At 40.7% G+C, this 15267-nt stretch overlaps 1 protein-coding gene across 6 annotated transcripts in view; it reads right to left on the bottom strand.

Annotated features, from left to right (window-relative positions):
* Window positions 1–556: 556 nt before the first annotated feature.
* CFAP54 (cilia and flagella associated protein 54) overlaps window positions 557–15267 on the bottom strand; it is a 292191-nt gene continuing 277480 nt past the window's right edge. For all 6 annotated transcript variants that reach the window (XM_065937187.1, XM_065937217.1, XM_065937208.1 and 3 more), the window contains one exon: window positions 557–788. In XM_065937187.1, the coding sequence (XP_065793259.1) occupies window positions 669–788 (120 nt within the window). In that variant the 3' untranslated portion in view covers window positions 557–668. The remainder of the gene's footprint in view (window positions 789–15267) is intronic.

Below are 15267 nucleotides of genomic sequence, written 5' to 3'. Positions count from 1 at the left end.
CCTGGCTTCTACCCAGTAGATGCTGGTAGTACTCTGAGTGCTGCATCCTCACTCAGTTGTATCTGACCCTCTGCAACCCCATGGACTGCAGCACGCCAGGCTCCTCTGCTAATGGAATTCTCAAGGCAAGGAATACTGGAGTGGGTTGCCATTTCCTTTTCCAGGGGACCTTCCTGACTCAGGGATATAACTAGTGTTTCCTGTGTCTCCTGCACTGGCAGATGGATTCTTTAACACTGAGCCACTTGGGAAGCCCACTCTCTTTGGAATTATAGTAATAATAATAACAAAATATCTTTGGACACTGCCAAATGCTACCTGAGAGCCAAAACTGCCCCTGGTCAAGAACCACTGGCTTAATTTCAGTCTTGCTGTGTGGGTGCATCCAAAGAAAACCTCAACATTATACAAAAGTGGGAATAGTTGCACTGTGAACAAACATATTTTCCATGACTGGCTCTGTAAGACAGTTTTTAATAGGCAACAGCTTTGTATTTTAATTCAAATATCATTGAAAACATTACTCATAACTATGATTTTTAGATAAATTTAGCTTGTGTAAAAAAGCAATTTTATTTTGCTTAGTATAAGAGGATAGCTCTGAAAGTTTATTACAAACCAAGCAAAGCAATAGCAATCCCTTTATAAGGCTAACATACAAAGGATGTTCAGGGAATAATTGACACCATCCAGTTGAAAAGGCTTGCTCCCGATATGATACAGCCACTAGCAAGATCAAAAAGTCTCTCCAGACTGAATATAGATGGCAGCGAGACATCAAATGGGACCTGAGAAAAAGCATAAAAGCATTCATGAAATGATTTGTTCCAAACTATTGACTGAAGTAACATTCTCAAAACACACAAATACCAATTCTAGGTAATGATCTTATGTGAAATATTCTTAACTCTTGCCTAAGATAAGACACAAAATTTCACATCTCTACTTTGCTGAAATGCCCCATATATCATTTTCTATCCTAATAAGACTCATATATATGAATATATAAAAGTGGCACACAGATTCATGTCTGTAAATCTACAAAAATGAGCCTATAAAATGGTAGACATTTCTAGAAATATGCATCATTTGATTTTATATAAGCATTGCATATTATTTTAAGTTTAGGAATTTTAGTCCAGTTCCTAATGAACCACTTTCCCTCAGAACACACTGCGCAGTGGACAAATCTCTCCCCCTCAGTTTGAGTTTAAATTCTGACATGGTGAAGTGAATTATGTTTGGAGCTCCTTCTTTCTGAAAGAAACACATGGTTACCACATTGAGGACTAGTGCAGCCAACGTCATCTGAAAAATGGAAAATAAAGATTGTTTCTGGGGTCATGGCACACTGGTAATTTAAGTGGGAAGAAGGGCAAGAAGGAGAGATCAAAAATGACAGAAAGAAAACAAGTGTTTACTTGTTTCTGGGAAAGCACTTCATGCAGACTTAGATACTTGTGAAGATATATGAGCAAATAGCATGTAGAGTGGTCACCATGAATTAAAGCCTTGGGGCCCTGGATCTTTGTTAAGAAACTAGAAGACAAGTTTTATTAGTGTCTTGTCTTCTTGTTAAATTAAACTTTTATTCTGAAGAAAATACAATGAACTTATAATTAGAGGCTGGTTTTCATTTCTTTTTCTTCACTTGATTGGATCAAAAAATGATAAAAGCATTCCAATACTTTCTATAACTTCAGATAATAAAGACTTGGAAAATTAATAATATCATGATTTCTTAATTCTGAAGTAATCAGTGTTAGCAGTTTAAAGAGTATCTTTTCAAAACCACAGAGAATGAGATGGTTGGATGGCATCACCAACTCAATGGACATGAGTTGGGTAAACTCCGGGAGTTGGTGATGGACAGGGAGGCCTGGCGTGCTGCGGTCCATGGGGTCGCAAAGAGTTGGACACGACTCAGCGACTGAACTGAACTGAACTGAACATGTTTTTTTATATTGAGCTGTATAAGTTGCTCATATATTTTGAAAATTAATCCATTGTCAGTCTCATCACTGGCAAATAATTTCTTCCATTCCATAGGTTGTCTTTTCACCTTGTTTATGGCTTCCTTTGTTGTGCAAAAGCTTTTAAGTTTAATTAGGTCCCATTTGTTTATTTTTGTTTTTATTTTCATTACTCTAGGAAAAAGTGAAAGTGTTAAGTTGCTCAGTCGTGTATGACTCTTTGTGGCTCCATGGACTGCAGTCTGTCAGGCTCCTCTGTCCATGGAATTCTCCAGGCAAGGATACTGGACTGGAGTGGGTACCCATTCCCTTCTCCAGGGAATCTTCCCAACCTAGGGATTGAATCACAGTCTCCTGCATTGCAGGCAGATTCTTCACTGTCTTGAGTAACAGATGGATTCAAATACAATCTTACTGTGATTTATGTCAGAGTGTTCCGCCCATATTCTCCTCTAAGAGGTTTATAGTGTCTGGTCCAGTTTAGGCCTTTAGACCATTTTGAGTTTATCTTCGTGTGTGATTTTAGAGAATGTTCTAATTTCATTATTTTACATGTGCCTGTTTGGTTTTCCTAGCACCACTTACTGAAGAGACAGTTTTCTCATCATTGTACACTCTTGCCTCTTTTTTTGTAGATTGCATGCATGCTAAGTTGCTTCAGTCGTGTCCGACTCTGTGTGACCCTAGTATAGCAGCCCTCCAGGCTCCTCTGTCCACAGGATTTTCCAGGCAAGAATACTGGAGTGGGTTGCCATTTCTTTCTCTCTTTTGTAGATTAATTGACCATAAGTATGTGGGTTTATTTCTAGGCTTTCTATCTTTTTCCATTGATCCATGTGTCTATTTTTGAGCTAATACTATGCTGTTTTGATTACTATAGCTTTGTAGGATAGTTTGAAGTGAGGGAGCCTGATTCCTCCAGTTTCATTCTTCTTTCTCAGGATTGCTTTGGCTACTCAGGGTCTTTTTTGTTTTGATACAAATTTTAAAACTTTTTGTTCTATTTCTGTGAAATCTGCCATTGGAATTTTGATAGGGATTGAATGAAATTTATGTATTGCTTTGAGTAATACTTCCCTGGTGGCTAGGACAATAAAGAATCTGCCTGCAATGCAGGAGATGGGGATTTGATCCCTGGATCAGGAAGATTCCTTGGAAAAGGGAATGGCTATCCACTCCAGTATTTTTGCCTGGAGAATCCCATGAACAGAGGGACCTGGCAGGCTACAGTCCATGGGGTCGCACAAAGTCAGACACATCTGAGTGACTAACACTTTCATTTTCTTTGAGTAATATGGTTATTTTAACAATAATAATTTTTCCAATCCATGAACACATAATATCTTACCATTTATTTGTGTCTTTTTCAATTCTTTTATTAGTGCATAATACTTTACAGTGAACAAAACTTTCATCTCCTAATTAAAAATTTTCCCCATGGTCTCTCGGGCACTTTGGACACTTCTCCAGTATTGGCTTTCAGAAATTTTATGGACAGTTCTGGGTTTTCCCTAGAGAATTTCTCAGGAAAAGTTAGTTTCCAAGTGAAATTATAGAATTTCTTTATTTGTCATTCATCAGAGATAATATTGGCAATCATATAATTATTGAGAAGTATTGTATATGTTTAGTAAATAGTCTTGAGCCCAAATTGATATGGATAAGATACCAGAGAATCTTGGTTTCTTTACCTGGATTAGGAAAGGTTTTATAGAAATAAAGGAAAAAATACCTTGATAGGTAGCAGACTATAATTTAGTTCAAGTAGATTATGATTCAAGGAGCAATGTCAAAGACAGGATGGTGATTTTGCCTGCCTAGAGAGGATGAAAGTATGAAACAGTACAAGGAAGGCAAAGGAGGTTCGTCAAGGTGGGCACCCTGATCTGGCCTGGACTTGAGCTTGCCCAGACGGGCTCTGAAAGCCACTGGAGAGTTAAAGCTTACTTGCCAGTGCTGTATTTTATATGAGTCTCAGCAGGAAAACTAGACCTTACCATAACGAAAGATTTATTACTTTTGTTCCTTTGCTGTCACTATTTTCCTTGATTGAAAGAAAAATTGTACTGTCTTCAAAGTATCTATGAATTTTCTTGAGTCACTGAGTTTTTTACTGAGCACCTCCTTTGAGACATCTGCTTATTTCTCTCAACCCAATGTCAGTTGCCTTTTCATTGATTTTAAGTGTTAATAAGCTAAGAAAAAAGGGAGAAGGCCAAATAACCACTAAATAATTAGATCTACCTACTCTTATGATTGTTAGGTGGAGGAGGGCATGGCAACCCACTCCAGTATTCCTGCCTGGAGAATCCCATGGACAGAAGAGCCTGGCAGGCTACAGTCCATGGGGTCACAAAGAGTCAGACACGACTGAGTGATTAAGCGCAGCACAGCATAATTGGTAAGTGGGATATGAAAAAGTGCAAGCACTGTGATACAGACGGATTTAATTTTGTGTCCTTTCAAGAACCTTAAACACAGAGTCACAGACATAAAAAGAATAGCTTCAAGGCAGGAAAACAAGTACTGTTTTTATACAGCATTCTCACCTGTCTTTTCCTGCCATGTTTTCTATATCTTCTTTATATATCACCTGAATCTTTGAAGTTAGTGATTTATTGGATTTTTTTTTTTTTTTTGGATTGGGGAAAAAAGATGCATTTCACAGTAGAAAAGATAATGTGATACTAGCTTACTTAGGAGTTGATATCATGAATGACTAGTGACCCAACTAATAAAAGTTTCAGATGAGAGGGAACTATTAACAGATGTATTTGGTTTCTCTATACTTTATATGACCAAGCGGATCCCATTACCACCAATAATGTTATTCTCCCCAGTCTATCAGAAATAGCACCTAACTCTAAGGAAAATGAGGAAGGCTTATAAACAACTCTATCAGACATAGAAATTTCACACTTTTCTGGGAACAAAATTATCTTTTTCATCAACTGAATTTTTGTATTAATAAAATTTAAATATAACAGAAAAGAAGTTTTTTAAAAAAACATAATATCAGATCAAAGAGTCAGACTGGTAAGATAATCTTTTAAATTAAAATTTAAAGAAATAACATCGTTAAAAAGACATTTTGCAGAGAAGAAGAAATTTAAAAATTGAAGACAAGATTATGGCAGAGACAGCATATGTTCTGAAAACTGGTTCGACTGTCGTACTGCCTGAGAATAGGATCTGTTCTTAAATCATCATGCCCATCACCATCACAGTTACTGACACTCTGCAACCACCGAACCCTGGCTATTTCCTTGAGCTCTTGAGTAGAGTTCACCTTTTAAAAAAGGGCAATTCTTACTCAGACATATTGCCCCTTATGATCAGGAAACCAAAGGTTTCAATCCAGCTGAAAATATTTAAGCAACATAAGGAGACCTGTCTCCATTTTCACATCTAAGTAGATGCCAAAATCGTTTAGGACAATGGCTTCTTTATTGAAATAAATGAAGAGTACCTCCATGAGAGGAGCTAATATTGAGGGAGACTACATTCATTGGGATATATGTTAAAAAATCAATATTAGGTGATGTTCATACTTTACAGTTATGACACAATAATAACTAAATATTTGGTCTATGTCTTGGTTTTTGGTACAGAGCTCCTAAAACGTTGGAAATTTTCTTTCATATGCTTGTAAGATGACTAAGGTGAGGAAAGATGCCTAGATAGCTTCAGGATGAGGTTGATCACCAGGAAAACCAACCATGTGATCAGAGGGGTAAACTTCCAGTCTAATAACTCAACCTTTGGGGAGGGGAGAGCAACTGAAGATGGAGTTCAATCACCAACATCCAATGATTAAATCAACTGTGCCTACGTAATGAGACCTCAATAAAAACTCCATGATGAGGACTTCCCGGGAGGTCCAGTGGTTGAGACTCCATGCTTCCTGCAGGAAGGGGGCATGGGCTGGATTCCTGGCCCAGGTGCTAAGGTCCTACATGACACACAGTAGGGCAAAACACAAACAAAACGAAAGCCAAATGCTCGCAATGACACATTTTAAGGAATTTCTTGGTTGGTAAACAAACTGATGTGCCGGGAGGGTGATGCACCCAAGGAGGGTATGGAAACTCATGTCTTGCCCTGATGCATCTTTTTTTATTTGGCTATTCCTCAGTTGTATCCTTTACAAGAAACTGGTGCATGCTGCACGTGTACTGAGTTGCTTCAGTGTGTGACTCTGTGCGACACTATGGACTACTGGCCTCCAGGCTTCTCTGTTCATGGGATTCTCCAGGCAAGAGTACCAGAGTGGTTGCCATGGTCTCCTTCAGGGAAGCTTTCTGACTAAGGGATTGAACCTGCATCTCTCGTGTCTCCTGCACTGGCAGGCAGGTTCTTACCGCTAGTGCCACCTGGGATAATAAACTAGTAAACTTAAGCAAAGGGTTTTCCTGAGTTTTGTGAGTTATTATAGCAAATTATCAAACCTTAGGGAACACTGGGGGAACTTCTGAATTTGCAGTCTGCTGCGGCAGAAGCGTAGGTAACCTGGGCACCTCATTTAAGCTGGCATCTGAAATAGGGGCATTCTTGGACTGAGCCCTTCACCTGTGGGAGTCTGTGATAACTCTTCATAGTGGTGTCTGAAATGAATTGGCTTGCTGGGCATCCAGTTGGTGGCAGAAAACTGTAGCATCAGCTAGTGTCCAGAAAATCCTGTAAGACTTGTATCTGGTATTATATAGATTAGGGCAGTGTTTCGCCACTGAATGCCTTTGGGCTTTTCCTTCACTCTTCCTCCTCCTCCCTGGTACCCCTTCTGCACACATTGCCTGCCCTTCATATCCTACCCCAGGCTGAGCCAAGGCCTGATGTGATGAAAAATGATAGCACTGGCACCAATAGCTCCATTATGGGTATATGCTTTTTATACAGAACTATTTAAGAAAACAATCCTTTAAGACCAAAAGAGACCATTAAGAGAAAAGTAAAAAGTTTAGGCTGTACATATCCAGACTTCTTTTGAGGACTTTTTGAGGACTCAAGAGTCTAAGTCCCAGAGAAAAGAGCTTTTGAAACCTGACCCCTATTGTGCAGAAAGAATGGCTGCTCTCTCACTCCAGCAAAGTCTTTTTCACCAAATAAAGAACTAATAAAGGGTCTCAAACAGGGCAAATCCCCTTCAAAACATCAAACTCTAATCAGAACAGGAAGCAGGAGTTATACAACCAACAATGAAGTGCATAAGGCATAAAGGCCAGATGCAAGTTCGTGGCCAAGGATTCAGTGCTTATAATCAGGGGTTGGAGGAAGAATTAAAGGAACAGTGTTCTGGGGTAGGTGATTGAATACAAATGCTAATACTCAATGTGCTGTAAAACTGAGTGTCTATTCCTCACTGTCTGTGGAGATGTTTAAATTCTGATATTGTTCTATATGTAATGACATTGTTCTTACATCATTGCCTTTATTTTCAGAAGATGGCTTTAAAGTTTTATCAAGTCCTTTTTTTTAACTCTGGGAAAAAAGTGTTTCTCTGAAAAAGGAAGCCTGTATTTATTGAGGACTGGATATGTGCTGGAATCTTTGCTTTACAGACTTTATTTCATTTGTAAATTAACTGTTAAAATGGAGGTCAAAGGAAAATGTGATTGAACTCTGGGTCACACTGTAGAATGTATTTTTAATCATGAGTGGGTGACTTGTGTATGATGTTTTCCCCTCACTTTTACATTATAAAATAAACTTTAAACCAGCAAGAATGTTTCCAAGTTCCTTTAGAACTCTTTCAGTGCCAATAAATAAAGATTAATTGAGCACTCTTACGAACTCATCACCAGTTGGGGAATCTTCATTTTTTATTTATTTTTTAACTCACTGTTGTGGTTCAGGTTCCTGGGAAGCAGAGCCTGAGATGGAACTTAGCTTTTAGGAAGTTTATCAGGGCAGTCCCTTGGGATCAACACACATGGGGAAAGGAGAGAAAGCAGGATTCGGCAGAGAGAGAGAAGATGGGCTGCAATGTGCTCACAACAAACCCCATGCCAACCCCATGGGGAGCGGTGAAGCTGCAATGGCCCTTTAGAGTTGTCCTAAATGTGGTTTTGGGGGGTCGGGTCATTTCACCATATCAACCAGTAATTAGATACAGACATCTTCCTGCCCTCCCCTCCGAAAAAGGCCATGCCTTGAGGCAGGCAATTCCTGGAGAGTGTTGAGGGTTGAAGGCTATTGGTTCACACATTCCCATAGCTGAGAATATAAGTTCTTCAGGGGCCACAAAGGTGTAAGAATTCAACTCAGTGGTTAACTGTGTGTGTGTGTGTGTGTGTGTGTGTTAGTTGCTTCTGACTCAGTTGTATCTGACTCTTTGCTACCCCATGGACTATACCCACCAGGCTCCTCTGTCCATGGGACTCTCCAGGCAAGAATACTGGAGAGGGTTGCCATTTCCTTCTCCAGGGGATCTTCCCAACCGAGGGATTGAACCTGAGTCTCCTGCATTGCAGGCAGATTCTTAACCATCTGAGCCACCAGGGAAGCCATTAAGCAAACGGCAATATGCCAGAAAAACACATACTAGTATATAGCCAATACGAGCTGATGGGAGATTTAATGTATTGAAATTTTTTATACTAGATTCCTAGAGACTTATTTTCTGGGTCATGGTAAAACAAACTTAATACATTCCCAGTATTATTGCTATTAATCACTTTATTTGATTACCCTCAGGAACATTTCCCCCTCTGGAGTATGAGGAAGAGAATTAGAAACTAAGGAGTAGGAAGAAGATTCAGAAATAATATCTCCCCTCAAATAATGTCCTCCCATAACTTGAATATGAAGAAATTCAATAATTTTGCCTGCAGCTTAACTTTTCTTGAGAAATTCCCTATGGAAGGCCTAGAACCTTACATAATTTTTTTCCCCAAAGCAGGAACTGAAAACGAGTCCAGGGGCCCATAGAGCCGGTGTGAGGAGCAGGGGCCTGGAGTCGGGGGAATGTGGGAGAAGAGGGTGTTTCATGTTTGAGAGGCACTGCAGGCAGAGTTCAAGGGCAGCGGAGCAGAAGGGCAGAGGCAGTGCTGCACGTGGCTAGAAGCGTGATCTGGGAAGCCAGTCTGCCTGGGTATAAAACCTGGCTCTGACGCTAACCAGTTAAGGGACCTTGGGCAAGTAACTTACTTTTCTCACATGTAAAGATTTTTTTTTTTTTTTAATAGAAATCTAAACAGAAACAGAAACCTAAAGTCACGTTCTGAAAGAACATCAGAATGCAGTGTGGATTAACTGCCTGCTGCTGCTGTAACATACAAACCTCGCGGCTTACAACGCGAGGCTTACAAGGTTTGCTCTCTTACAGACCTGCAGCTAAGAAACCTGAATTCAGTTTCACGGGGCTAAAGTCAGGGTGGAGGCAGGGCTGGTTCCTCCTGGAGGCTGTCAGCAAAGAATCTGTTTCTTTGCCTATTCTAGCCTCTAGAGTCCACCTGTCTTGGAATATGGCTGCCTTTTCCATCCTCAGAGCACATCACTCCAATCTTGGCTTTCATCATCACTTTGCCATCTCCTTTTCTGCTGTCAAGTCTCCTTCCACCTCCCTGTGACAGGGATACTTGGGACTACATTTTGGGCCCATGCAAATAATTCAGGATAATCACTGCCACCTCAATATCCTAAACCTGATCTACAAAGTCTGTTTGGTCATATAAAATAATGGGTTCTAGGGGTTAGGGTGTACACATCTCTTGGAGGGGGAGCATGATTCAACCTACAAAAACGTGTGATTAAATGAGACAGCTTAGTTCAGAAGAATATCACATTTATATCATTTCTTCTCAACAGAGTTTTGGTAATTGAAGTCACTGAATTAAGTGTTTAAAAAATTCATGGCATTTCTGCAGATGCCTGCAGTGCCAGAAGTTATTAAGTGCTCACTAAATAAAGTACATACTTGTTCCTCCATGGTTCTCTACATCCTTGCACATTAGGGTGAGGTCAATAGGATCTGAGCAGAAACTATGACATGGATTCCATGCTGGCTCTTACAAATGGTCAACTTAATTTATTGCCTAAACCGGGAGACTTTTGAGAATAAAGGGAAGTATATTAACTACTGGGCCTCCCTGGTAGCTCAGCAGTAAAGAATCTGCCTGCAGTGCAGGAGTTCAGTTCAGTTCAGTCTCTCAGTCGTCTCTCTGTGACCCCATGGACTGCAGCACGCCAGGCCTCCCTGTCCATCACCAACTCCCGGAGTTTACTCAAACTCATGTCCATCGCATCAATGATGCCATCCAACCATCTTATCCTCTGTCATCCCCTTCTCCTCCTGCCTTCTATCTTTCCCAGCATCAGGGTCTTTTCCAGTGAATCAGGTGGCCAAAGTGTTGGAGTTTCAGCTTCAGCATCAGTCCTTCCAATGAATATTCAGGACTGATTTCCTTTAGGATGGACTGGTTGGATCTCCTTGCTGTCCAAGGGACTCTCAAGACTATTCTCCAACACCACAGTTCAAAAGCATCAATTCCTCAGCACTCAGCTTTCTTTATAGTCCAACTCTCACATTCACACATGACTATTGGAAAAACCATAGATTTGACTAGATGGACCTTTCTTGGCAAAGTAACGTCTCTGCTTTTTAATATGCTGTCTAGGTTGGTCATAGCTTTTCTTCCAACAAGCAAGCACTTTTTAATTTCATGGCTTCAGTCACCATCAGCAGTGACTTTGGAGCCCCCCCCCAAATAAAACCTCTCACTGTTTCCATTGTTCCCCCATCTATTGGTCATGAAGTGATGGGACCAGATGCCATGATCTTAGTTTTCTGAATATTGAGCTTTAAGCCAACTTTTTCACTCTCCTCTTTCACTTTCATCAAGAGGTTCTTCAGTTCTTCTTCACTTTCTGCCATAAGGGTGGCACGATCTGCATATCTGAGGTTATTGATATTTCTCCCGGCAATCTTGATTCCAGCCTGTGCTTCATCCAGTCCAGCATTTCTCATGATGTACTCTGCATATAAGTTAAACAAGCAGGGTGACAATATACAGCCTTGACATACTCCTTTCTCTATTTGGAACCAGTCTGTTGTCCCAGGGCCGGATCTAACTGTTGTTTTTTGACCTGCATACAGATTTCTCAGGAGGCAGGTCACGTGGCCTGGTATTCCCATCTGTTTAAGAATTTTCCTCAGTTTATTATGATCCACACAGTCAAAGGCTTTGGCATAGCCAATAAAGCAAAAGTAGATGTTTTTCTGAAACTCTCTTGCTTTTTTGATGATCCAGCAGATGCTGGCAATTTGATCTCTGGTTCCTCTGCCTCTTCTAAATCCAGTTTGAACATCTGGAAGTTCACAGTTCTTGTACTGTTGAAGCCTGACTTGGAGAATTTTGTGTAGTACTTTGTTAGCGTGTGAGATGAGTACAACTGTGTGGTAATTTGAACATTCTTTGGCTTTGCCTTTCTTTGGGATCGGAATGAAAACTGACTTTTTCCAGTCCTGTGGCCACTGCTGAGTTTTCCAGATTTGCTGGCATATTGAGTGGAGCACTTTCATAGCATCATCTTTCAGGATTTTAAATAGCTTAACTGGAATTCCATCACCTCCACTAGCTTTGTTCATAGTGATACTTCCTAAAGCCCACTTGACTTTACATTCCAGGATGTCTGGCTCTAGGTAAGTGATCACATGATCATGGTGATCTGGGTCATGAAGATCTTTTCTATGTAGTTCTGTGTATTCTTGCCACCTCTTCTTAATATCTTCTGCTTCTGTTAGGTCCATACCATTTCTGTCCCTTATTGTGCTCATCTTTGCATGAAATTTTCCCTTGGTATCTCTCATTTTCTTCAAAAGATCTCTAATCTTTCCAAGTCTATTCTTTTCCTCTATTTCTTTGCATTGATCCCTGAGTAAAGGCTTTCTTATCTCTCCTTGTTATTCTTTGGAAGTCTGCATTCAAATGGGTATATCTTTCCTTTTCTCCTTTGCCTTTAGCTTCTCTTCTTTTCTCAGCTATTCGTAAGGCTTTGTCAGACAACCATTTTGCCTTTTTGCATTTCTTTTTCTTGGGGAGAGTCTTGATCACTGCCTCCTGTACAATGTTATGAACCTTCATTCATAGTTCTTCAGGCACTCTGTCCATCAGATCTAATCCCCTGAATCTATTTCTCACTTCCAGTGTATAATCTAAATCGACTTGATTTAGTGCATACCTGAATGGTCTAGTGGTTTTCCCTACTTTCCTCAATTTAAGCCTGAATTTTATGATCTGAGCCACAGTCAGCTCCTGGTCTTATTTTTGCTCACTGTATAGCAATGCAGGAGACGAGGGTTCAATCCCTGGGTCGGGAAGATGCCCTGAGAAGGAAATGGTAACCCAGTCCAGTATTTTCGCCTGGGAAATCTCATGGACAGGGGAATCTGGTGGGCTATAGTCCATGAGATCACAAAAGAGTCAGACAGAACTTAGTGACTAAACCACCACCAACCATATTAGCTATTACACCAAATCAACAAGTATACACTGCGACTGCTGCAGGCAAATCTGAATATCTATAATCACCCAACTTAAAAACATCCTGCAAAATCCCCCAGCCCTCTTCTCCTCTGACTGGGAGGCCAGGTAGTCCAGATACAAGAGTTACAAGCTGAAGGTGAGTTGCCCTCCCCTTGCTGGACTTTTATGAGAAATAAACCTTTATTGCCAGTTCACGGGCTTTGTTCGTAGAACATAGCCTAAGCTACGTCCTGACTCAGACATGAACACTCTGGCAAGCTTGCTCTCCCCTGACTGTATTCCTGAATAGGGGACATTCCATCAGCGCCAAGGGTTTGACTCCACTTAAAGGTCAGGTCATTCGCTCTCAGCAGCAAAGTTGCAGGAAGAAACACTTTAACTGGGTCCAAATGCCAACTCTGGGTTCCCTCCACAACAGCTGTGACTGGTCTGCTTATGGGCTTTTGACCTGGGAGACCGAAATGAAAACTCCAGAGTTCGAACAATACTTGGCATTTCTTGATGCTTTTTTTATGAAGGAGTTCAGTAAGCTTAACATCTGGCAACTCTAAACAGGGGGCTTTTTTTCAGAGCAAAGACTTAACAAAGAATGTGAAGTGATGTTGGCATTTTGTTCACAGGACTTTGTTGGTGAGAGGGAAAGCATGAAGGGCTTTGTTGGTCAGCAGCTCCTGCTGCAGCAAAAATGAGAGGGGAGCCCGGTGAGCTCTGGTGTGAGGAGGGAACACAGCTCAGGCTAACCCCTTTGTTCACATCCACACACCCCGCAAGCAACTGCCAACCATTCTTCCTGCGTGGCCACCACTGACTGGCAATTTCTGATAAGAAGTGTAGCAGAGCATACAATTTACAAAGCAGTTTCACACAAAGTATTTCTTTCTAGCTTTTTTTTCAGGATCTCTAAACTGAGCAGTCAGCCTTCGGTCTGTCAATATTAATAAGAGGATGTGGAGGGGAGGGGGCAAGGAAAGAGAAGGAGGAAGAGGAGGAGGAGCGGCAGTAAGAAGATGAATCAGAGTGGGATGCAGCCTGAGCCTCCCTGAACATCTAACCCATCCTGTGTGACTGCTACCACTTCAGGCACTCTCGGGCTAATGCTGATTGTGTGGCCAAAGTAAAACGTGTCAATATTTTTATGGATTTTTTTGTTCATCAAAAGCATAGTTTAACGGTTCTCCAAAAAATTAAGCTGAGGGGGAAAAAAATACCAATCCTCAAAGCTTACATACTGTATGGTTCTTCTAATATAACATTCTTAAAATGACAAAACCATAGAAATGGAGAATAGATTAGTCATTGTCAACAGCCAGGATTGGGGGGGGGGGGGTTGTGAGAGTTGGGAGTGACTATAATAGGAGGGGTCCTTGTTGTGATGAAATTGTTCTGTAGTATGACTTTATTAATGTCAATATCCTGGTTGTGATATTGTAATAAAGCTTCATGCTGTACTACATTATTATGTTATATTTTTATTTCATGTGAGTCTATAATGAAGAGTGGTTGAAAAATAATATTAAAATTATATTAAATGTCTATTTGCTCTTTTGAAAAGTTGCAAGCATTCAGATAGGCCAAAGGTCACTAATGCAGAGAGTTACTAATGATCAAATGAAGAAATGACTCATTTCCCATTATTTTAAGTCTGTGGAAAATAAAGATGGCCACAGCGTATTGGAAGCTTACACATGGTGTTGACAGGCAGTATATCAGACGTGTCACGCCCTGTCTCTAATGTAATCCTACACGAGGAGGAGCTATCATCAAAGTAATGGTAAGGAGCTGAAGCAGAGAAGGAAATGTGAGTAGCTCACCATCACATCATAATAGATGGTAGCACTAAGAATCAAATCATGCTTTTATCTGCTAAAATACATTGCTTCTGAGACCTTCAACAGCATGCAAGTGACCTGAGGTCTTTGAGGACAAATGGCTTGTCCACAGGAGTAACGCTGGGGCTCGGGTGTTCATAGAGCACTCTTTCCACCACGCGCTGCTCTCACGGGTGGTTGAGAAGAGAACATAATGGCAGTATCAGCTGCCTGAGAGACGGGAAACAGGGCAAAAATCTCAGATAGGCTGGTGTCCAAAGTATAACCAGGAAAATGGGTAAATTTACACCAGTTCCTCCTCTGTAGATTTATTTGAATATAAAGAATTCTAATTCAGAGCCTTTCAAAAGATCTGTCCACTGACTCAGAAATATGGGGCAAAAATCAGCATCCCCCTAAAGTGCATTATAATCCCACTGTTAAGGGACCAGTTTATTAATCAAGACAAAATCGTTACCAAAAAATGGATGAAGTGAGTGAAAACTAGGCACTTAATTCAGTTTGTAGTGAGATAGAAAGCAATGAACAGATCTGCTAAGAATGTCCTTGCCTCTCCCCACCTCTGAAGTTACACAAAGTGACTCAACTTTGGGAAACTGTCCCCTTGATTCTGAAATACAGCTGTATCTGAAATGAAGCCAGGCTTGCTTTCTCAAGCAGCACACATACTTCTTGCCACTTTTCCAGTAAATACACAATATCAGGTTCATGACTATATTTTGGTTTAAATTACATCCAAGTATCACTACACCCCCAATTGCATGTCTGAGAAAAGTGGGACCAGTGCCTTGAGTACAGGGAACACAAAGGCTCTTGGCTCCTGGACGAGTGAGAGCTGTTTCACCTTGACACTGTCGCTGGCAAATCTCTGGGAGATGAGCGTTTTGAAAATGCTATAAACAGCTTAGTCTTTTCTTAGCATTTTGAAGAGCACATTAATAGCCTGGCCTTTTCTTAAGGGCTTTCTTTTTCCCTTAGCCA

Source organism: Muntiacus reevesi, chromosome 1, assembly GCF_963930625.1.
Source record: "Muntiacus reevesi chromosome 1, mMunRee1.1, whole genome shotgun sequence".
Taxonomy (NCBI): Eukaryota; Metazoa; Chordata; class Mammalia; order Artiodactyla; family Cervidae; genus Muntiacus; species Muntiacus reevesi.
The sequence above is the reverse complement of the archived record's forward strand: the minus strand, read 5'-3'. Positions and strand labels throughout refer to the sequence as shown.